Source organism: Opisthocomus hoazin, chromosome 4, assembly GCF_030867145.1.
Source record: "Opisthocomus hoazin isolate bOpiHoa1 chromosome 4, bOpiHoa1.hap1, whole genome shotgun sequence".
NCBI lineage: Eukaryota > Metazoa > Chordata > Aves > Opisthocomiformes > Opisthocomidae > Opisthocomus > Opisthocomus hoazin.
In genome coordinates, this window is record NC_134417.1 from 14919570 (window position 1) to 14933562 (window position 13993).

At 60.5% G+C, this 13993-nt stretch overlaps 2 protein-coding genes across 3 annotated transcripts; both read left to right on the forward strand.

Moving 5' to 3' along the window:
* Positions 1–295: 295 nt before the first annotated feature.
* On the forward strand, positions 296–3112 carry LOC142361018 (uncharacterized). 2 transcript variants are annotated; one of them, XM_075417338.1, is made up of 3 exons: positions 311–377; positions 771–930; positions 1264–3112. In XM_075417338.1, the coding sequence occupies exons 2-3, from the start codon at positions 850–852 to the stop codon at positions 2917–2919; spliced, it is 1737 nt and encodes a 578-aa protein (XP_075273453.1). In that variant the 5' UTR covers positions 311–377; positions 771–849; the 3' UTR covers positions 2920–3112. The 2 variants fall into 2 exon arrangements, with proteins under 2 accessions (XP_075273454.1, XP_075273453.1); XM_075417339.1 differs by lacking the exon at positions 771–930 and having other exon boundaries at positions 296–377.
* Positions 3113–4780: 1668 nt separating this feature from the next.
* On the forward strand, positions 4781–9065 carry LOC142361096 (uncharacterized). The gene is made up of 2 exons (XM_075417859.1): positions 4781–4863; positions 6368–9065. Exons 1-2 carry the CDS (start codon positions 4781–4783, stop codon positions 9063–9065), a joined length of 2781 nt encoding a protein of 926 aa, XP_075273974.1.
* Positions 9066–13993: the final 4928 nt, after the last annotated feature.

Genomic DNA, 13993 nt, shown 5'->3' on the forward strand with positions numbered 1-13993 from the left:
GGGGGGTCTCTCGGATGGCTGCTGGAAGCAAGCGTGCTGACCTCGGTGTGGGCCTGGTGCCACCATGACAGCAGCACCCTGCCACCGGCCCTGGGCCAGTGGACGTCCGGGGCCGGGACCCCACTTCCCTGCCAGGATGCTTGCTGGCGGCTGGCTCTGGCCTCACCTCCAGTCCCACTGGGGCTGGGTTATTTTTCAAAGCGCTCCAAGGACAGGGGTTGTTGCTGCCGATAACAGCGGGAGGCAGCTCCGCCCCCGCAGGAACAGCGCGTCGGCCGCCTGCCCATCCGCCCCAGAAAACATTGTCCCACCTCGGCCAGCAGCGTCCCGGCAAGCCTGCCGCGGGCTCGGTGGCAGTCTCCATGATGCCGCGCTCGGTAAGTAAGGTCACGCCGCTCGGGTAGTTTGGGGGGCCGGGGATGGGTGGGAGCTGCTGTTGGCTCTGGAGGAAACAGGCGAGATGGCGGAAAGGAAAAGCCAAAGCCAACACTGCTCTCAAGCGCTGGTGCAAGTCCAGGGTAGCCCCACTTGTGGGGTGTCTGCAGGTGGGCGTTGCTGTGGGGCGGCCAGCATCCCCCTTCCCCTGGCAGCACTGGCGTGTACCCCAAGTAGAGAGGGACTGGTAGGGGGCTGGAGGTCGCTGTCCCAAAAAGCGCATCCTGTGGGCTGGGAACAGGCGTTTGTTGCTGCTCTGGGTGCTTGCAGAGAAAGAAATACGTGATGGGAAATTAGAAATACAACGGTTGGAGCCTCCTCCTTTTGTCACTAAGCTCGGAGCAGCCCTGCAGTGTGTGCAGCACATCCGCGGTGCTCACATGCTCCCCCACCCCAGAGCCTGGCTTCGTGCCCATGGAGACACCTCGGGAGGCCACAGGTTCCCCCAAGACCCCCGCGGGACCACACAGCTCCCACCTCGGCCGCTGCTCTGCAGTATGTGGGGACCTTTGGTGAGGGTGGCACTATCCTGGTTGTCACAGGGTGGGCTGGGGAGCAGGGGAAGAGCCCTGACCCACGTATGGGACAGGCAGGGAGAGATCTGGGAGGAAAGCGCTCCTTGTTCCTGCAAGGAGAGTGCTGGGGTGGTGCGGGCAGCCGGGGCTGGAGGGATGTCCCATGCCCAGGGCAGCTGCCCACTCTGCGGTGCCCCAGAGATTGCTCCCACCGCACTGCTGGCTGCCGAAGCTGCTTCCCCAGTGGCACCTGCCTGCAGGTGCAGACTTCTGTCTCACCAAGGCAGGGGATGAGGCTCGGCTCCTTCTCCAGTGCAGGCTGGTGGTCTACGCACTGCTGGGGCTGGGGTCCCTGCTGGTGGAGGGGCTGCCGCCGCCCTGCCCCGCCGCCTGCCAGTGCTACGACGCCTCCAAAGTATTCTGCTCGGAGGAGAGGATGCGAGAGATCCCGGCGGGCCTGCCGGGGAACGCCACCCAGCTCTTCTTCGTGGAGACGGCCCTGAGCAGCATCCGCAGCGGGGCCCTGGGTTCCAGCACCACCCTCACCAAGCTGGTCTTCCTCAACAACAACATCCAGGAGCTGGAGACCGGCGCCTTTCGGGGGCTGCCCAGCCTCGTGGAGCTGGAGGTGTCAGGCAACCCCTTGCCAGTGATCAGCCCGGGGGTGCTGGTGGGGCTGCCCAGCCTCAGCAAGCTCTCTCTGGGTGCCAACGCCATCCGCTCCCTGCAGCCGGGGCTCTTCACCGTCGCCTGCAACCTGCGGGACCTGCGCTTGCCGGGCAACAAGATCGAGACGCTGCTGCCCGGCATCTTCCGCCCGCTCCGGGGCCTCCAGACCCTGGACCTCTCACAGAACGCCCTGGCCGAGCTGCCGGCTGGGCTGCTGGCCCCCCTCGCTGCCCTCCGCCTCCTCAAGCTCAGTGACAACCTGCTGGCACGGGTTCCCCTCGGTGCGTTCAAGGTGCTGGGCCAGCTGGCTGAGCTGCACCTGGACGGTAACCGGCTGGAGGAGCTGCCGGCCGGCACCTTCACTGGGCTGGGGGGGCTGCGGCAGCTGCAGCTGCAGCACAACGCGCTGGGCAGCCTGGACCCCGACATCTTCGCCGCTCTCCCCAACCTCACTGTCCTCAGCCTGGAGGGCAACCGCCTGGCCACCCTGCCTGCCGCCCTCTTCACCGGCACCCCTCGCCTCCTCCACCTCTCGCTGGCCCGCAACCAGCTGGAGACGCTGCCCCTGGGGCTCTTTGCCAACCTCTCGGCGCTGCAGACCCTGGTGCTCTCGCACAACGCCATGGTCCACCTCCCTGAGGGGGTTTTCCAGGGGCTGGCAGGGCTGGCAGTGCTGCAGCTGAGCCACAACAACCTCTCCAGCCTGCCGGCCGGGCTGCTGGCCGGGCTGCCCCTCCTCGCCGCCCTGGCGCTGGACCATAACCGCCTGGCCCGCCTGCCGCCGGGGCTCCTCGATGCCAGCCAGGAGCTGGCGCGCCTGGGGCTGGCCGACAACCCCTGGGCCTGCGACTGCCGCCTGGGCTATCTCCTGGGCTGGCTGCAGAGCTTTGCCGAGCCCCTTACCCATGCACAGGCCTCCTGCGCCAGCCCGGCCGCCCTCCGGGGACGGTCCCTGATGGAGGTCCCCCCGGAGCAGCTGGGGTGCCCTGGAGCACCTGGTGTGCCCCCAGAGGAGGGCTGGGATGGGGACCCAGGGGATGATGCTCCAGGGAAGTGCACCTACAGCAACCCCGAGGGCACTGTCAGCATCGCCTGCGACGCCAGGAGCTGCCAGCGGCTCAGCCTTCGCCTCCCTTCTCCTCCTCCTCCTCTTCCCCCCGGGCAGGCGGTGGGGCCAGGGCTGATGTACCAGGGTGCCTGGGTGCTTCGCTCACGCTGCGGCACGCTGCAGGTCAGCGTCCTCGTCGCAGCGCAGAGCACGGAGGAGGCCACGCCACCAGGTCTCCCCGGTGCGCCCTAGGGCTCGGGCACGCGCCCGCTTCTGCGCTGCTGTGGCTTGGGCCACCTCCGAACCAGCCGGGGAAACAGCACCTCGTCTTGTCCGGCTACCCTGCCGCGGTCAGCAGCTGGCACTGAGATCTCCGCAAGGGCTGGCCTGGTGGTATTTATTCTCCCAGTATTTCATTTCCAGTGTGTTTCAGATATCATTAAAATGTACATATTATTTCTGTGCAACCAGTTCCTGTGGTGGAAGAGGAAACGCTCTTTCCCCTCGCCGCTGCCTGTGTGTCTGGGGGAAGCTGGAGGCCGCTGGGGTCCCGCCGGGTCTGGGCTGGGGCTGTGCGTGCAGTGCCGTGGGCGCAGGAGCCTGGCAGGGAGTGGGTGTTCGTCTCTGCCCGCTGCGGCTCCCCAGCCCCACCTCCCGCCCCACACCCCTTGGCGGTGCAGGGACCCGGCTGCAGCCCGGCACCAACCCCTGGGCACGGGTTTGGTGTGGGGGTCCAAGGGAGGCGTGGGCGAGTGCTGCCCAGCGAGAGGTTTGGGCTGCCTGGCCGCAGGGTGGGCTCCAGCCCGGGGCTGCGCACCGGCAGGACCCCCACCCCCTGCCCAAAGCAACAGGGCAGCTCGGGTCCTTGCTTGGGGCCGCACGTCTCTCCCAGCCCCTCCTCGGCTGCTGCCCAGCTGGAGAGCTGGGGACAAAGTGGGGGCTCCTTGTTGCGTTAGCTCCTGGAAGGCAGACGGGTGATGCTGCACCCCTGGACACGATCCCGCACAGCCACCCTGACAGCTCTGCCGCACGAGGAGCTGCCACCCTGCTGTGGCCATCTCACAGGTGATGCTGGCGTGGCCACCTCCAAGCCTGGAGCAGGGAGGGCTGCAGCTCCCCAGCCATGTCACCGCTGCCACACCGTGGGGTGTGTGCTGTCCGTGGCCCAGGGAGGCCGGTGTCACCCCCTCTGCAAGCTCCGTCCCCTCCTGCACCTTGGCTCTGCCACCCTGCAGCCTCTGGTGCTGAGCAGGGCTGCAGACGGGGTTGATGCTGGAAAGGGGTGAGGCTGTGGAACATGTGCAATAGTTTGGAGTCTTTCAAAATTTGCCAGGAAAGCCCAGGAGCAGAAGCTGAATCTTAATAAGAGCAGGTGAAATCTGAAGAAGAAATGCTTAAATGCAGCTAGTGCAGTTATCCAGTGGGAAGCAGCAGATGCCTGGTCATTTTATATCTTTGCATCAAACAGAGTGTTTCTTCCCAAAGGATACCCTGCACCAGCCAGGAGCCCTGGGTGTCACCGTGGAAGGGTCTTTGGCTCTTGCTGGGATGGAGCAGAGCACATTGCTCAGCCCCAGCCCTACGACAGGCAAGGTGTGGGGCTATGGGGCCAAGCCCAGAGCCCGGGTGTCAGCGCATCTGCCCGGCCACAGAAGCCATCACTGATTCAAGCTTAAGCAAATGGCTTCAGAGCAGCACCTTTAGCTAGATAAGCCAGTTCCTGAGGAAGGAAACAACTGGATGTTTTTAATAGGAAAAGCTTTAAATAGGAAAAGCTCCTTTCTGCTGTGTCAGTGGGGGTGGTGCACGTGAAGCTGGTGGGTTACACTAATGGAGACATGGGATTGCAGAGACCATCGGCTACAAAACAGGCTGGCCTGGAGATCTTCAGGTTCCCATGGATGTGACTAGTCAAGTGGCGCCAGCAGATAACGCCTGGGGAGGTCGTGCCTGCATCCTCTCCGAGGGCTTTCTGCAATGGCCCCCCACGCCGGGGGCACAGCTCCGCTGCCCGCTCCCTGGCCCTCCCTTATCTCCCCGCGCAGACCTGCGTCCTGACCTCACGCAAAACCAAGCCCTGCGCCTGGGCCAAGGATAAAGAGCTGCCCAGGTGATGGGACCCTTGTCTGGCGGCCTCGCTCTTTGCACGGCACGGCTCGCTCCAGCGGCTGGACTCGTCCGCAAGCACTTGGCCAAGTAAGTGGTGCAAAATGCTTTTTTTGCTCTTTAAAGTGTGTCGGGAGGGCGGCTCTGGGAAGCTGCTGACCTTTGCCTTGCAGCAAGGAGCAGGAGAGGCTGCAGTGCCGTGAGCTGGGTGCGTGCCTGCATGTCCCTGCACTCCTGGGTGGTGGGACAAGCAGGGGACCCCACTGAGGTCCACAGCAGCCAGACGGGCTGAGGGAGGGTTTTAAAAGAGCTTTGCAGTTCAAAACTGTTTATTTTCATCCCCATGCACTCAGTCCAGCCGTTCCCACCTGCGCATCTGACCCATCACGTGCCCGCACCCCCGGCTCCTGCACCTGAGTCTCCCTGGGCAGAGGACGTGCAGGGATCAACAGCGGCTTCTGCCCTGGGGAAACCCGCAGGGCAGCTGGCACATACCTCACTTCCCAGCGTTTTTTCTTCAAACCCAGTGGCTTTCAGCCTCCTGTATTTGCTGACCTCTCAACATTTTTCAGAAAATAATTTTTCATAGCAAACTTACCCTCCCAGCATACGTTTTTTTGCACGGTCAGATTTGATGGACACCCAAGAAACAACCAACAGCCTTTTCCCCTGCTCCCACCCAGGACTATGAATCACAAGCTGGAAGCTACTGTCGTGGTACAACGCTCAGAGATGTTAAAACCCAGCTAATGTGTTAGCTGCATATTTCCAAATGACTTGATGGAAGTGGTGGGCTTTATGTGGCTGCTGGTGTGTGTGTGTCGGTGACTTCATCTCCAAACTGCCCTAAATGTTAGGTATTAAACAGTCAATCTGTGGACATCACATAGCCTTTTAATGAGCCTCACCCTAAAGCTTGGCTGCTGCTCAGAAGTCAACTGTTTCTATCTGACAAAGCTGCATAACCAAGGCCAAAATATGATGTGATCAGCAAGAATCTCAAAAATTACATGCTTAGAAGCAATGTTTTAAATAACCCTCCTGAACTGAGAGACGCACCAGTGAAATAGCGAGTCCATCCAGCACAGTGTGGAAATTCTGAATAAACAAGGTCATCTGGTCTTGGCTGGCTCCTGGGACCCTTGCTGATCCCTCATTAGCAAGTGCAGGGTTGATTGCTTCTGTTGTTGCATGAATGGGCCACTGCCCTGCCGAGTAACTGGACCCACTGGGGCAGCACTAATGGGCAGCAGCACTGTGCCTTCTTCACCCAGACAGATGCCAAGCCTGGAGCCTAAACATGGGAGCAGAGAACAGACCGTCCAGCCCTTGTCCCTCCTAGAGCGTCTCCCAGTGCCAAGCCCTGAGCTGACTCACTCTCCCTTCCTCTCCATCCCTCGGTACCAATGGCAGTGAACTCTTGTAGATGCAGCGTACGTTGGTTTGCACAGTCTCTCTTTTTCTTGTAAAATGAGTTATGATATGTGAATAGAAGAGTCCTGAGAGCTGAACAAAGCGTGATACCACAGTTCATGAGCTGTGGACAGAAATTTTTTTGTTCTTCATAATTTATTTTTGAAACCTTTTCTTTCAGGACAATGTATCAGCATTTACTTTTCCTTTTCTTCCTCTCCTTCCATCCCCATAAATGCCAAGATCAAATCCTGGGTGAAGATCCATATGAAATGCCTGAAGACTACCAGGAGGTCTACAGAGGGACAAAAAATGATGTCAAAGAGATCCCAAAGATTGCAAAGCCCTTCATTTCAGAGATGATCTTCGTGCAAACCAGCATCACTGCTATAAGGAAAGGTGCCTTCAGGTACATGCCCAGCCTGATCAAGATTTTGTTTATTGGCAACAAGATCAAGACAGTTGAACCTGGAGCCTTTGATGGTTTGGAGAAGCTGAGGGACTTGGAGATCTCTGGTGCCTCCTTAGAAGAACTAGCTGTGGGCACTTTCCAAAACCTCCTGAGCTTGCAAAGGCTGGAGCTGAGAGACAGCCACCTCAGACACATCCCCAAAGGTCTGTTTGATGGGCTGGAGAATTTGAGAGAGCTGTCCCTGCACACCAATGCAATCCCTGCTCTTCCAGAAGGCATTTTTGATTCTCTTGTCAATCTAACATTTTTGGACCTGGCTAGAAACAGGATCACGGCTCTTCCTGGGGATGCCTTTAGCAAACTCCCCCATCTGCAAGTCCTCCGTCTGTATGAGAATGAGCTGCAGGACCTCCCGGAGGGGCTGCTAGATGGTCAGCCAGGGCTGCTGGAGCTCAGCCTCCAGAGGAACAGTCTCAGGGCGCTGTCACCCATGCTCCTGAGGAGCCTGCCTCACCTGGAGAAACTGCTCTTGGACAACAACCTCATCGGGGCTCTCCCGCTCCAGGGCTTTTTTGGTCTAAACAAATTGAAGCTGCTGACTCTGGATTCAAACCACATCGCTGAGCTCCCCTGCTGCCTATTTGACACCATGCCACACATGCGTGAGCTGGACCTGAGCGAGAACCATTTGGCCACACTTCCAGAGAGCGTCTTTGTCAACCTCACATCTCTCGGCAAACTTATCCTGTCACACAACCAGCTAGCAGCCCTGCCAAGAGGAGCCTTCACTGGGCTCAGCAAACTCTCGGACCTCCAGCTAGACAGAAATCAGCTCTCTGCTCTGGATGGTGAAGTCTTTGCTTCTCTCCCAAATCTGAAAACCCTCAACCTTAGGAAGAACCAGCTGGAGAGTGTCCCCCGAGGGCTCCTGGACCCCCTGAAGAAGCTCAGCTCAGTGTATCTGAGTGGAAACCCATGGAGATGTGACTGCAACCTCTGCTACTTGCACAGCTGGATTCTGGACAACAGTGAGAAAGTTAAATTATCCAGCCAAGTGTCATGCAAGAATCCACCCCACCTGGCAGGGCAAGCAGTGACATCGCTGAGGGACGACCACTTAATTTGTTTAGCTACTCTTCCTCTTTCAGCTTCTTTTACCCCATCTCTGCCATTCACCTCCACATCATCACAAGGGTTGTCAACTTTGCTGTCACCTGGAACCTTGTCCACTGCAGCATCAACCATACTGCCAACTGTGCTGTCACCTGTGACTACCTCTGCCATGTTGCCAACCGTGCCAGTGGACACCTTTGTCACTGCTCCATCACCAACCATGCCATCTAAGGCCTTCGTCACCACTCCATCACCAGCTGTGGTGCCCAAGGCCTCCATCGCCATACCATCATCAACTCTTCTGCCCAAGGCTTCCGTGAACACACCATCATCAATTACGCTGCCAGAGGCCTCCATTGCCACCCCATCACCAGCTGTGCTGCCAAAGACCTCCATCAGCACACAATCATCAACTACGCTGCCCAAGACCTCAATCACCACGCCATCATCAACCATGCTGCCCAAGGCTTCCATCAACACACCATCACCTTCTGTGCTGCCAAAGGCCTCCATCACCACCTCATCATCAACTGTGCTGCCCAAGACCTCAATCACCACATTATCATCAACCATGCTGCCTAAGACCTCCATCAACACACCATCACCATCTGTGCTGCCAAAGGCCTCCATCACCATCTCATCGTCAGCTGTGCTGCCCGAGTCCTCCATCACCACCCTGTCACCAACTGTGCTGTCCAAGACGTCCATTAACACACCATCACCATCTGTGCCACTGGAGGCCTTCAGCCTGTGTTCAACTCCAGCCATCATAAGCCTACAGCCTCCTGAGGCCACCAGCCCAGAGCCTGCACTGTCCGCTCTACCTTCTGCCCCCATGCTGGTGCAAACCAGCATGCTGGCAGCCACCACCAGACAAGTGCCACCTGCTCTTCTGGTGCCCACGGAGAAGCCAGATGCTGTCGCATGGGGGACACCCGGCGTCTCCCTTGTCTCAGCCCCTCCCATGGCACTCTGGACAGCCCCCAGGGCAACTGCCCTGGGCATGGTCCCGCTGGCCTCACAAGCCCCATCCCGCCATGCTCCTGAGCCAGACGGGGAGCAGGACAGTGGCACGGCGTGGGGCTTGCCCACAGTTGGCAGCCAGCCCGCTCCCACTGGAGCCGTCGCCCTGCGGTCCAGCCGGTGGCACTGCCGGGTCTCCCTGGCCCTGGGCCTGGCCGCGCTGGTGCTGCAGGGGGGCTGCACGCTGCTGTGGGGGCTGCTCGCCCTGCTCCTTCGCCAGGCCACCCGCCGCCGGGGCCGCCCCGCGCCTCTGGTGAGGCTGCTGAGCCTCCGGGCCCTGGCTGCCCCCCGAGCGAGCCCGGGCACCGCTCCGAGCTGCGGTGTCCCCTGAGCTGGGCAGAGCCCCTCGTCCTGCTGCGGGCTTCGGAGCCTCGTGGGGCGCAGACCAGCATCGGCGGGGCGGGGGTCCCAGCAGCCGGGCTGCTGTGGAGATGGGGGTCCCCGGAGATGCTGCGGGCCCGGGGAGCGGCGTCACCGCCCGGCGGGCCCTTCTGCCGAGCGACACTAGATGGCATCCCGACACAGGGAGTGGCTGCCACCGCCTGCCCGGGGCCGCCGGGAGCCGGGAGGGCGGCCGGCGGCCCCGAGACACCGCACCCGAGCGCTGGAGACCGGCTGGGGACCTCGGCGGACCGCTTCTGCTTGCAGGATCGGCTGGGGGGGTCCCGCCTGCATCTCCTCCCCATCCCCGGCAGGTACCTGCAGGGCGCACGCAGTCCCTGGGGAATGGCTCCCCCAGGCTTCGCGCCCCGGCCGCTTCCGACGTGTCCGTGCTGGCGTGTCCATCGTCACACTCCGATCCCTTCCCCTCTCCTTCTCCTTTTCCTCCCCACCGACATTAAAGCTTCCCCTGCATCTCTGCCGTGCACTGAAGAGCTGCCGAGAGGAATATTTTCACCCCTGGGCTTTTCTCGCCCTGCCCTGCGGAGGGGGATTCCTGTTGCTTGCTGGAGCGTGGGCGCCCAGTCAGTGCCGGCCATCAGGGACCCGTGTAGGACCAGGACTGCAGGCCCTCCTGCAGGCAGCGGCGCAGTGAGACGAGAGACGTGCTTTTCTTCCCCCTCTTAAACCTCGTGCGATGCTGCCTGCCCCGACTTCTCCGCAGAGCAGTGTTTGAGTGTGGCCGGCCGTGCGGTTCTCACACCATAACTTCACCTGACGCTGAACCCCGACTGCAGGCTGGGCACCGGCTCTTCGGAAGCGCGGGAGGAAGGAGCTGACTCTCCTCGTAACTGAAGGGTTGATTGCGCCTTCACCTCTGCAGTCCCGGGTTGCACCCAGGGCCAGGAAAGTGCCTGAATTAAAAAAAAAGTGGCTGTTTCTGTGGATTTTCTGCCATTGCACAAAGTGCTGAAACTTTCACTTGAAAGCTTTAGCCCAGGAGATTTTTGAGCTGATGAACACAGGGGTAGTTCCTTGGTTTGGGTCTCTGGGTACCTTATTTTGCTCCACGTTCGGTGTTGACTTTGCTCTGTGCCAGGCACGCTGCTGCCAAGTTTAGTTAGTGCAGGGTTGCAGGTGTCTGTCTCCAGCCCCTCGCCTTTGCCGCTGGTGCCCTCTCCATCACACCCTGCCTACGAGTGCCCTTCCCCAGCTGTGGGGCGTACGGGCTGCCTGGTGTTGGGGGGCTTCAGAGGGGAAAACCTCTGAAAATCAATGGTCTGGACAGGTGCTGGGCAAAGAATCCACGGGGAAGCAGCTCAGAAACCTCCTGGTCGGGGAGCCCCAAGCGCCCCAGCGCCCTTGGCCTGGTGCAAGACCAAGGGAGGGGGGGAGGGGGCTTGGCGTTGAGGTATGTGCCTGTGGCTGTGCATTAGGGACCTGGATATATGTCTTTGCTAAGAGCCTGTGCAGTTTTACAGGCCCTTCGGCTGCTCCTTGAAGTCCTGCTGACGGCTGTGAAATACGGGAGGCGAGCGCGGGGCAGCACATCTGGGTGGGATGGAGCGAGCGGCTCCGGGGCCGGGGCTGGCACGGCGGGTAATGGGATGCAGATGAGGGGAAGGAGTGTTTTTCCTGGCAGTCCAGATGGGCTCGACTTAATACTTGATTTAGAGGGTTTGAAAGCGGGGCCTGGCTGCTGGGGAACAGACCCTGAGCACTTCCCGGGGCGGCAAGGGGGGGGTCTCCACTGGCTTTTCAGATATTTAATGGCCCAGCACAGTCTAAACAGGGAAGTACTTCGGGGTGAGATTAGCACAACATAATCACATCTTAAAAGGCCTTCAGAGACACAAGGCACGTCCGCTCTCCTATTAATTACTTGTTATTAATAAAGCTGGGGTCAGGCTAGAGGTGTTCGCTCCGCAGCGTGCTGAGTCCCTCTTTGCGGGGCGGCGGTGTATCCGAAAGCAGCACAAAGCCCCGCCGCCTCCACCTGCACCCATCCCACTCCGGAAACCAAACGGCCAACATTCCTACAGCCGCCTTTAAAACTAATTTGCCCCATTATACCCCAAAAGGACCACGTCTTTCTAAGTGCCCAGAACACCTCTGAGCGCTGTAAAATAATAATAGCCAGAGTGTTCTCAGCACGGGAATTTCCTGCTATGATTGATTTCTAATTTGCAACGAAAATACAACCGCCCGTGTTCCCGGGGCCAGGCTGGTGCAGCTGGCTCGCAGGCAGGAGTCAGCTCTCTCCACCTCTGCGGAGCTGATCCCCGGAGGGCTGCGGCTCTGCTGGGAGGAATCAGCAGCTGCTCCCGTTTGCCCTCGGTTGTGCTGGTGTCCCCTGGCAGGGAAGGGGGCTGAGAGGCGGGTGGGATGCAGGGTGTCCTGGGGGTGATGTGCCTGGGCAGTCTGTGGGGAAACACACTGGGGTTTCCTGAGTGCCAAGCAAGAGCAGCCAGAGAGTGCGTGGGGATGGGGCAGGGCATGGGGGATCTGCACGGGGAGGCCAGCAGGCAGGCTTCTGCTCCAGAGCTGCACCTGGCTGCGATGCCAAGGAGACGCCTTCCTCCCAGCGCGGAGCTACGTGGCCGGGGCAGATGCCAAGGGAGTGCAGAGCCCCCAGCACACCCTGTCCGCTCTGCTGCGGGCAGCCCTTAGCAGGACAGCCATTGCACTGAGTAGCGCTTGATGATTTTTTAATCTGCGAATTTTTCTGAACTCTGGTAAGATTTTAGCATCCACACCCTATGGCGAGGAGTGCCCAGGATTACCCACGCACCAAATGAGGCAACACCTCCCTCTGCTCTCCCCTTGCTCGGCACTCCTTGTGTGGGGTGCCCTTGGTGCTCGCACTGGAAAAAAAAAGCTGAGCATCCCTGTGTGGTGGCTCCAGGCTGCTCGTGACTCGGCAAACCTCTTCCCAGTTGCTGCAACTGCCTGAGGTCCTTGTAGTTAACCTCAGGTGATGACCAGTTAGAAGCAGAGATGGGACGCTGTGTGTGTCCTCGAGTGGCACTGGGAGCGGGGGTCTCGGCATGGCCTGGGAGTCCCACAGCCACTGCTGGCTTGCCTCCTGCCCCGTGCAGACAAGATATGGTTCCCACCGCCCCGGCGCTCGTGCTGCGGTACCGACCGGTAACCCCTCTGCCCTCAGCCCCACTGGGAAGCCCCTGTGCTGTGGGCGCGGTGGCCTGTCCCTGCCACCTGCCTCCGGTCCCCTTCCTGCCCCTGAGGCACCCACTCCGGGGGCAGGAAGGGGGCTCGCGAGCGACAGCCCTTTCTTGTGGCTGGCGGGAAGGGGGGCAGCGAACACCTGCATGGGGGGCTTTGCACAATAACCCGGTCAGGGAGCAGACCCGGGCCCCCAGCAGGCAAGTCCCGCTACCGGCTCGCTGCTGGGAACCTGCCCCAGCCCGCCGCCGTGCTGCCACGGCTTCCTCCCCGGGTGCCCGCACTGTGTGCCGGCCCCGAACACGTGCCGTGGCTGTGCCGGGAGCGGTGTCTCACCGGCTGCTGGTGTGGTTTGAGCCCCCAGGTCTCTCATGACTGCCTGCCCCGGCGGGGGGGGAGGTGGGGCTGGCTTCTGGGTGAGCTGCGGGCAGGGTGAGAAGCGGCTGGTTGGGTGCCAGGTCCTGTAGGAGCAGGGAGGTGCTGGCGGTGCTGTCTGGAGAAGTGGGATGGGCAACATGGGACCTATGGGGTAAAGGACCTGAGCTGGGGCAGCTCCCCAGCAGAGGCAGCTGGGATCAGCCTAAGGACCAGCTGCGCAGGCACGGGTCCCTCTCGCTGCGCAGCTTTCAGGCTTCTCTCCCCTAGTAGCAGGCTGTCAGGCACCCATCTGTCCCCTATTGCACTCAGCAGAGATGACCATGAGCTGGCAGTCATTGCTCGGTGTTACTGCTGTGCCCCCTCGATGCTGGTGATGGTTTTGAACCCCAGCACCACTCCCCCGTGTGTCCTCTGGACAGTCCATCTCCCCCTCCCCATCCTACACCCACAGCATCCCTCCTGCACCCACTCACAGCACCCATCCAGCCGCGTCAGGCTGCTCAGTGCCGAGAAGCCCTGTGAGGGCTTGGGCAGGAGGCTGAGCTGAGACACTCGTTCATCTGCTTTGGCCCTGGTGCCTCCCAACCCTCCACAGCAAAAGGGCTGTGTCCCTGTCCCACCAGGGCAGGGGCCCGACCTCCTCCTCCAGGCAGCTGGGGCAGCAAGAGGACCCCCAGGCACGGGGAACGGGGCTCAAGGGGGTGCGGGGCTGGCACCCCCGGGGTTCCCATCCTTGGTCCGCCTGCTTGACACCTTGCGCTCCGCGTGCTTTTATCCAGGATTTGGGCAGGGCAGGAGAGCACGGGTGAGGAGAAGCAGCCGGGGCATCCTCCCTTGGGCAGCGGCGAGCTGGCGGGGCGGAAGTCGCCTGTTTGTTTAAGGTGCAAACAAGCCTGTTAATCTGCTGGCTGTTTGTATTTCTCCAGAGCCCCCGAGCGCGGGGGGGAGCGGAGATGGGGTCTCCCCTTTGTGTGGGGGCAGGGTCAGGCTATTGGAAGTGGAGGTGAGAAAACACAGAGGGGCAGCTGGAACCTGCTTTGGGAGGGCAAGATTTTTTTCGGCTATTTATGATAATTAGTGAGAAACGTTCCTCAAGCGTTTCAGATGATTCTGTAATGAAGTTGGGCCGAATGTTCCTGCTTTGTTCCGCTGGAACCATTAAAAATCCCCCTCCTTTGGCTGCCTTAATGCAATGCTGAAAAGGCACAATGGCATAAAAGTGGCTCTGGGCAGGGCGGCACGCCTCCCGCCCCGCCAGATAGAGCCCTTCAGAGCCCAGATTTTCTGGGTTATAAACCTCAGCGCTCGCAATGTTCG

What these genes read in the sequence shown, in the direction of transcription:
- LOC142361096 (XM_075417859.1), top strand. Translation starts at nt 4,781, where the DNA reads ATGGGACCCTTGTCTGGCGGCCTCGCTCTTTGCACGGCACGGCTCGCT. An exon ending in GTCCGCAAGCACTTGGCCAA is followed by an intron (nt 4,864 to 6,367) that starts GTAAGTGGTGCA and finishes CTTTTCTTTCAG; the next exon opens with GACAATGTATCAGCATTTAC.
- LOC142361018 (XM_075417338.1), top strand. Translation starts at nt 850, where the DNA reads ATGGAGACACCTCGGGAGGCCACAGGTTCCCCCAAGACCCCCGCGGGA. An exon ending in ACCTCGGCCGCTGCTCTGCA is followed by an intron (nt 931 to 1,263) that starts GTATGTGGGGAC and finishes CTCCTTCTCCAG; the next exon opens with TGCAGGCTGGTGGTCTACGC.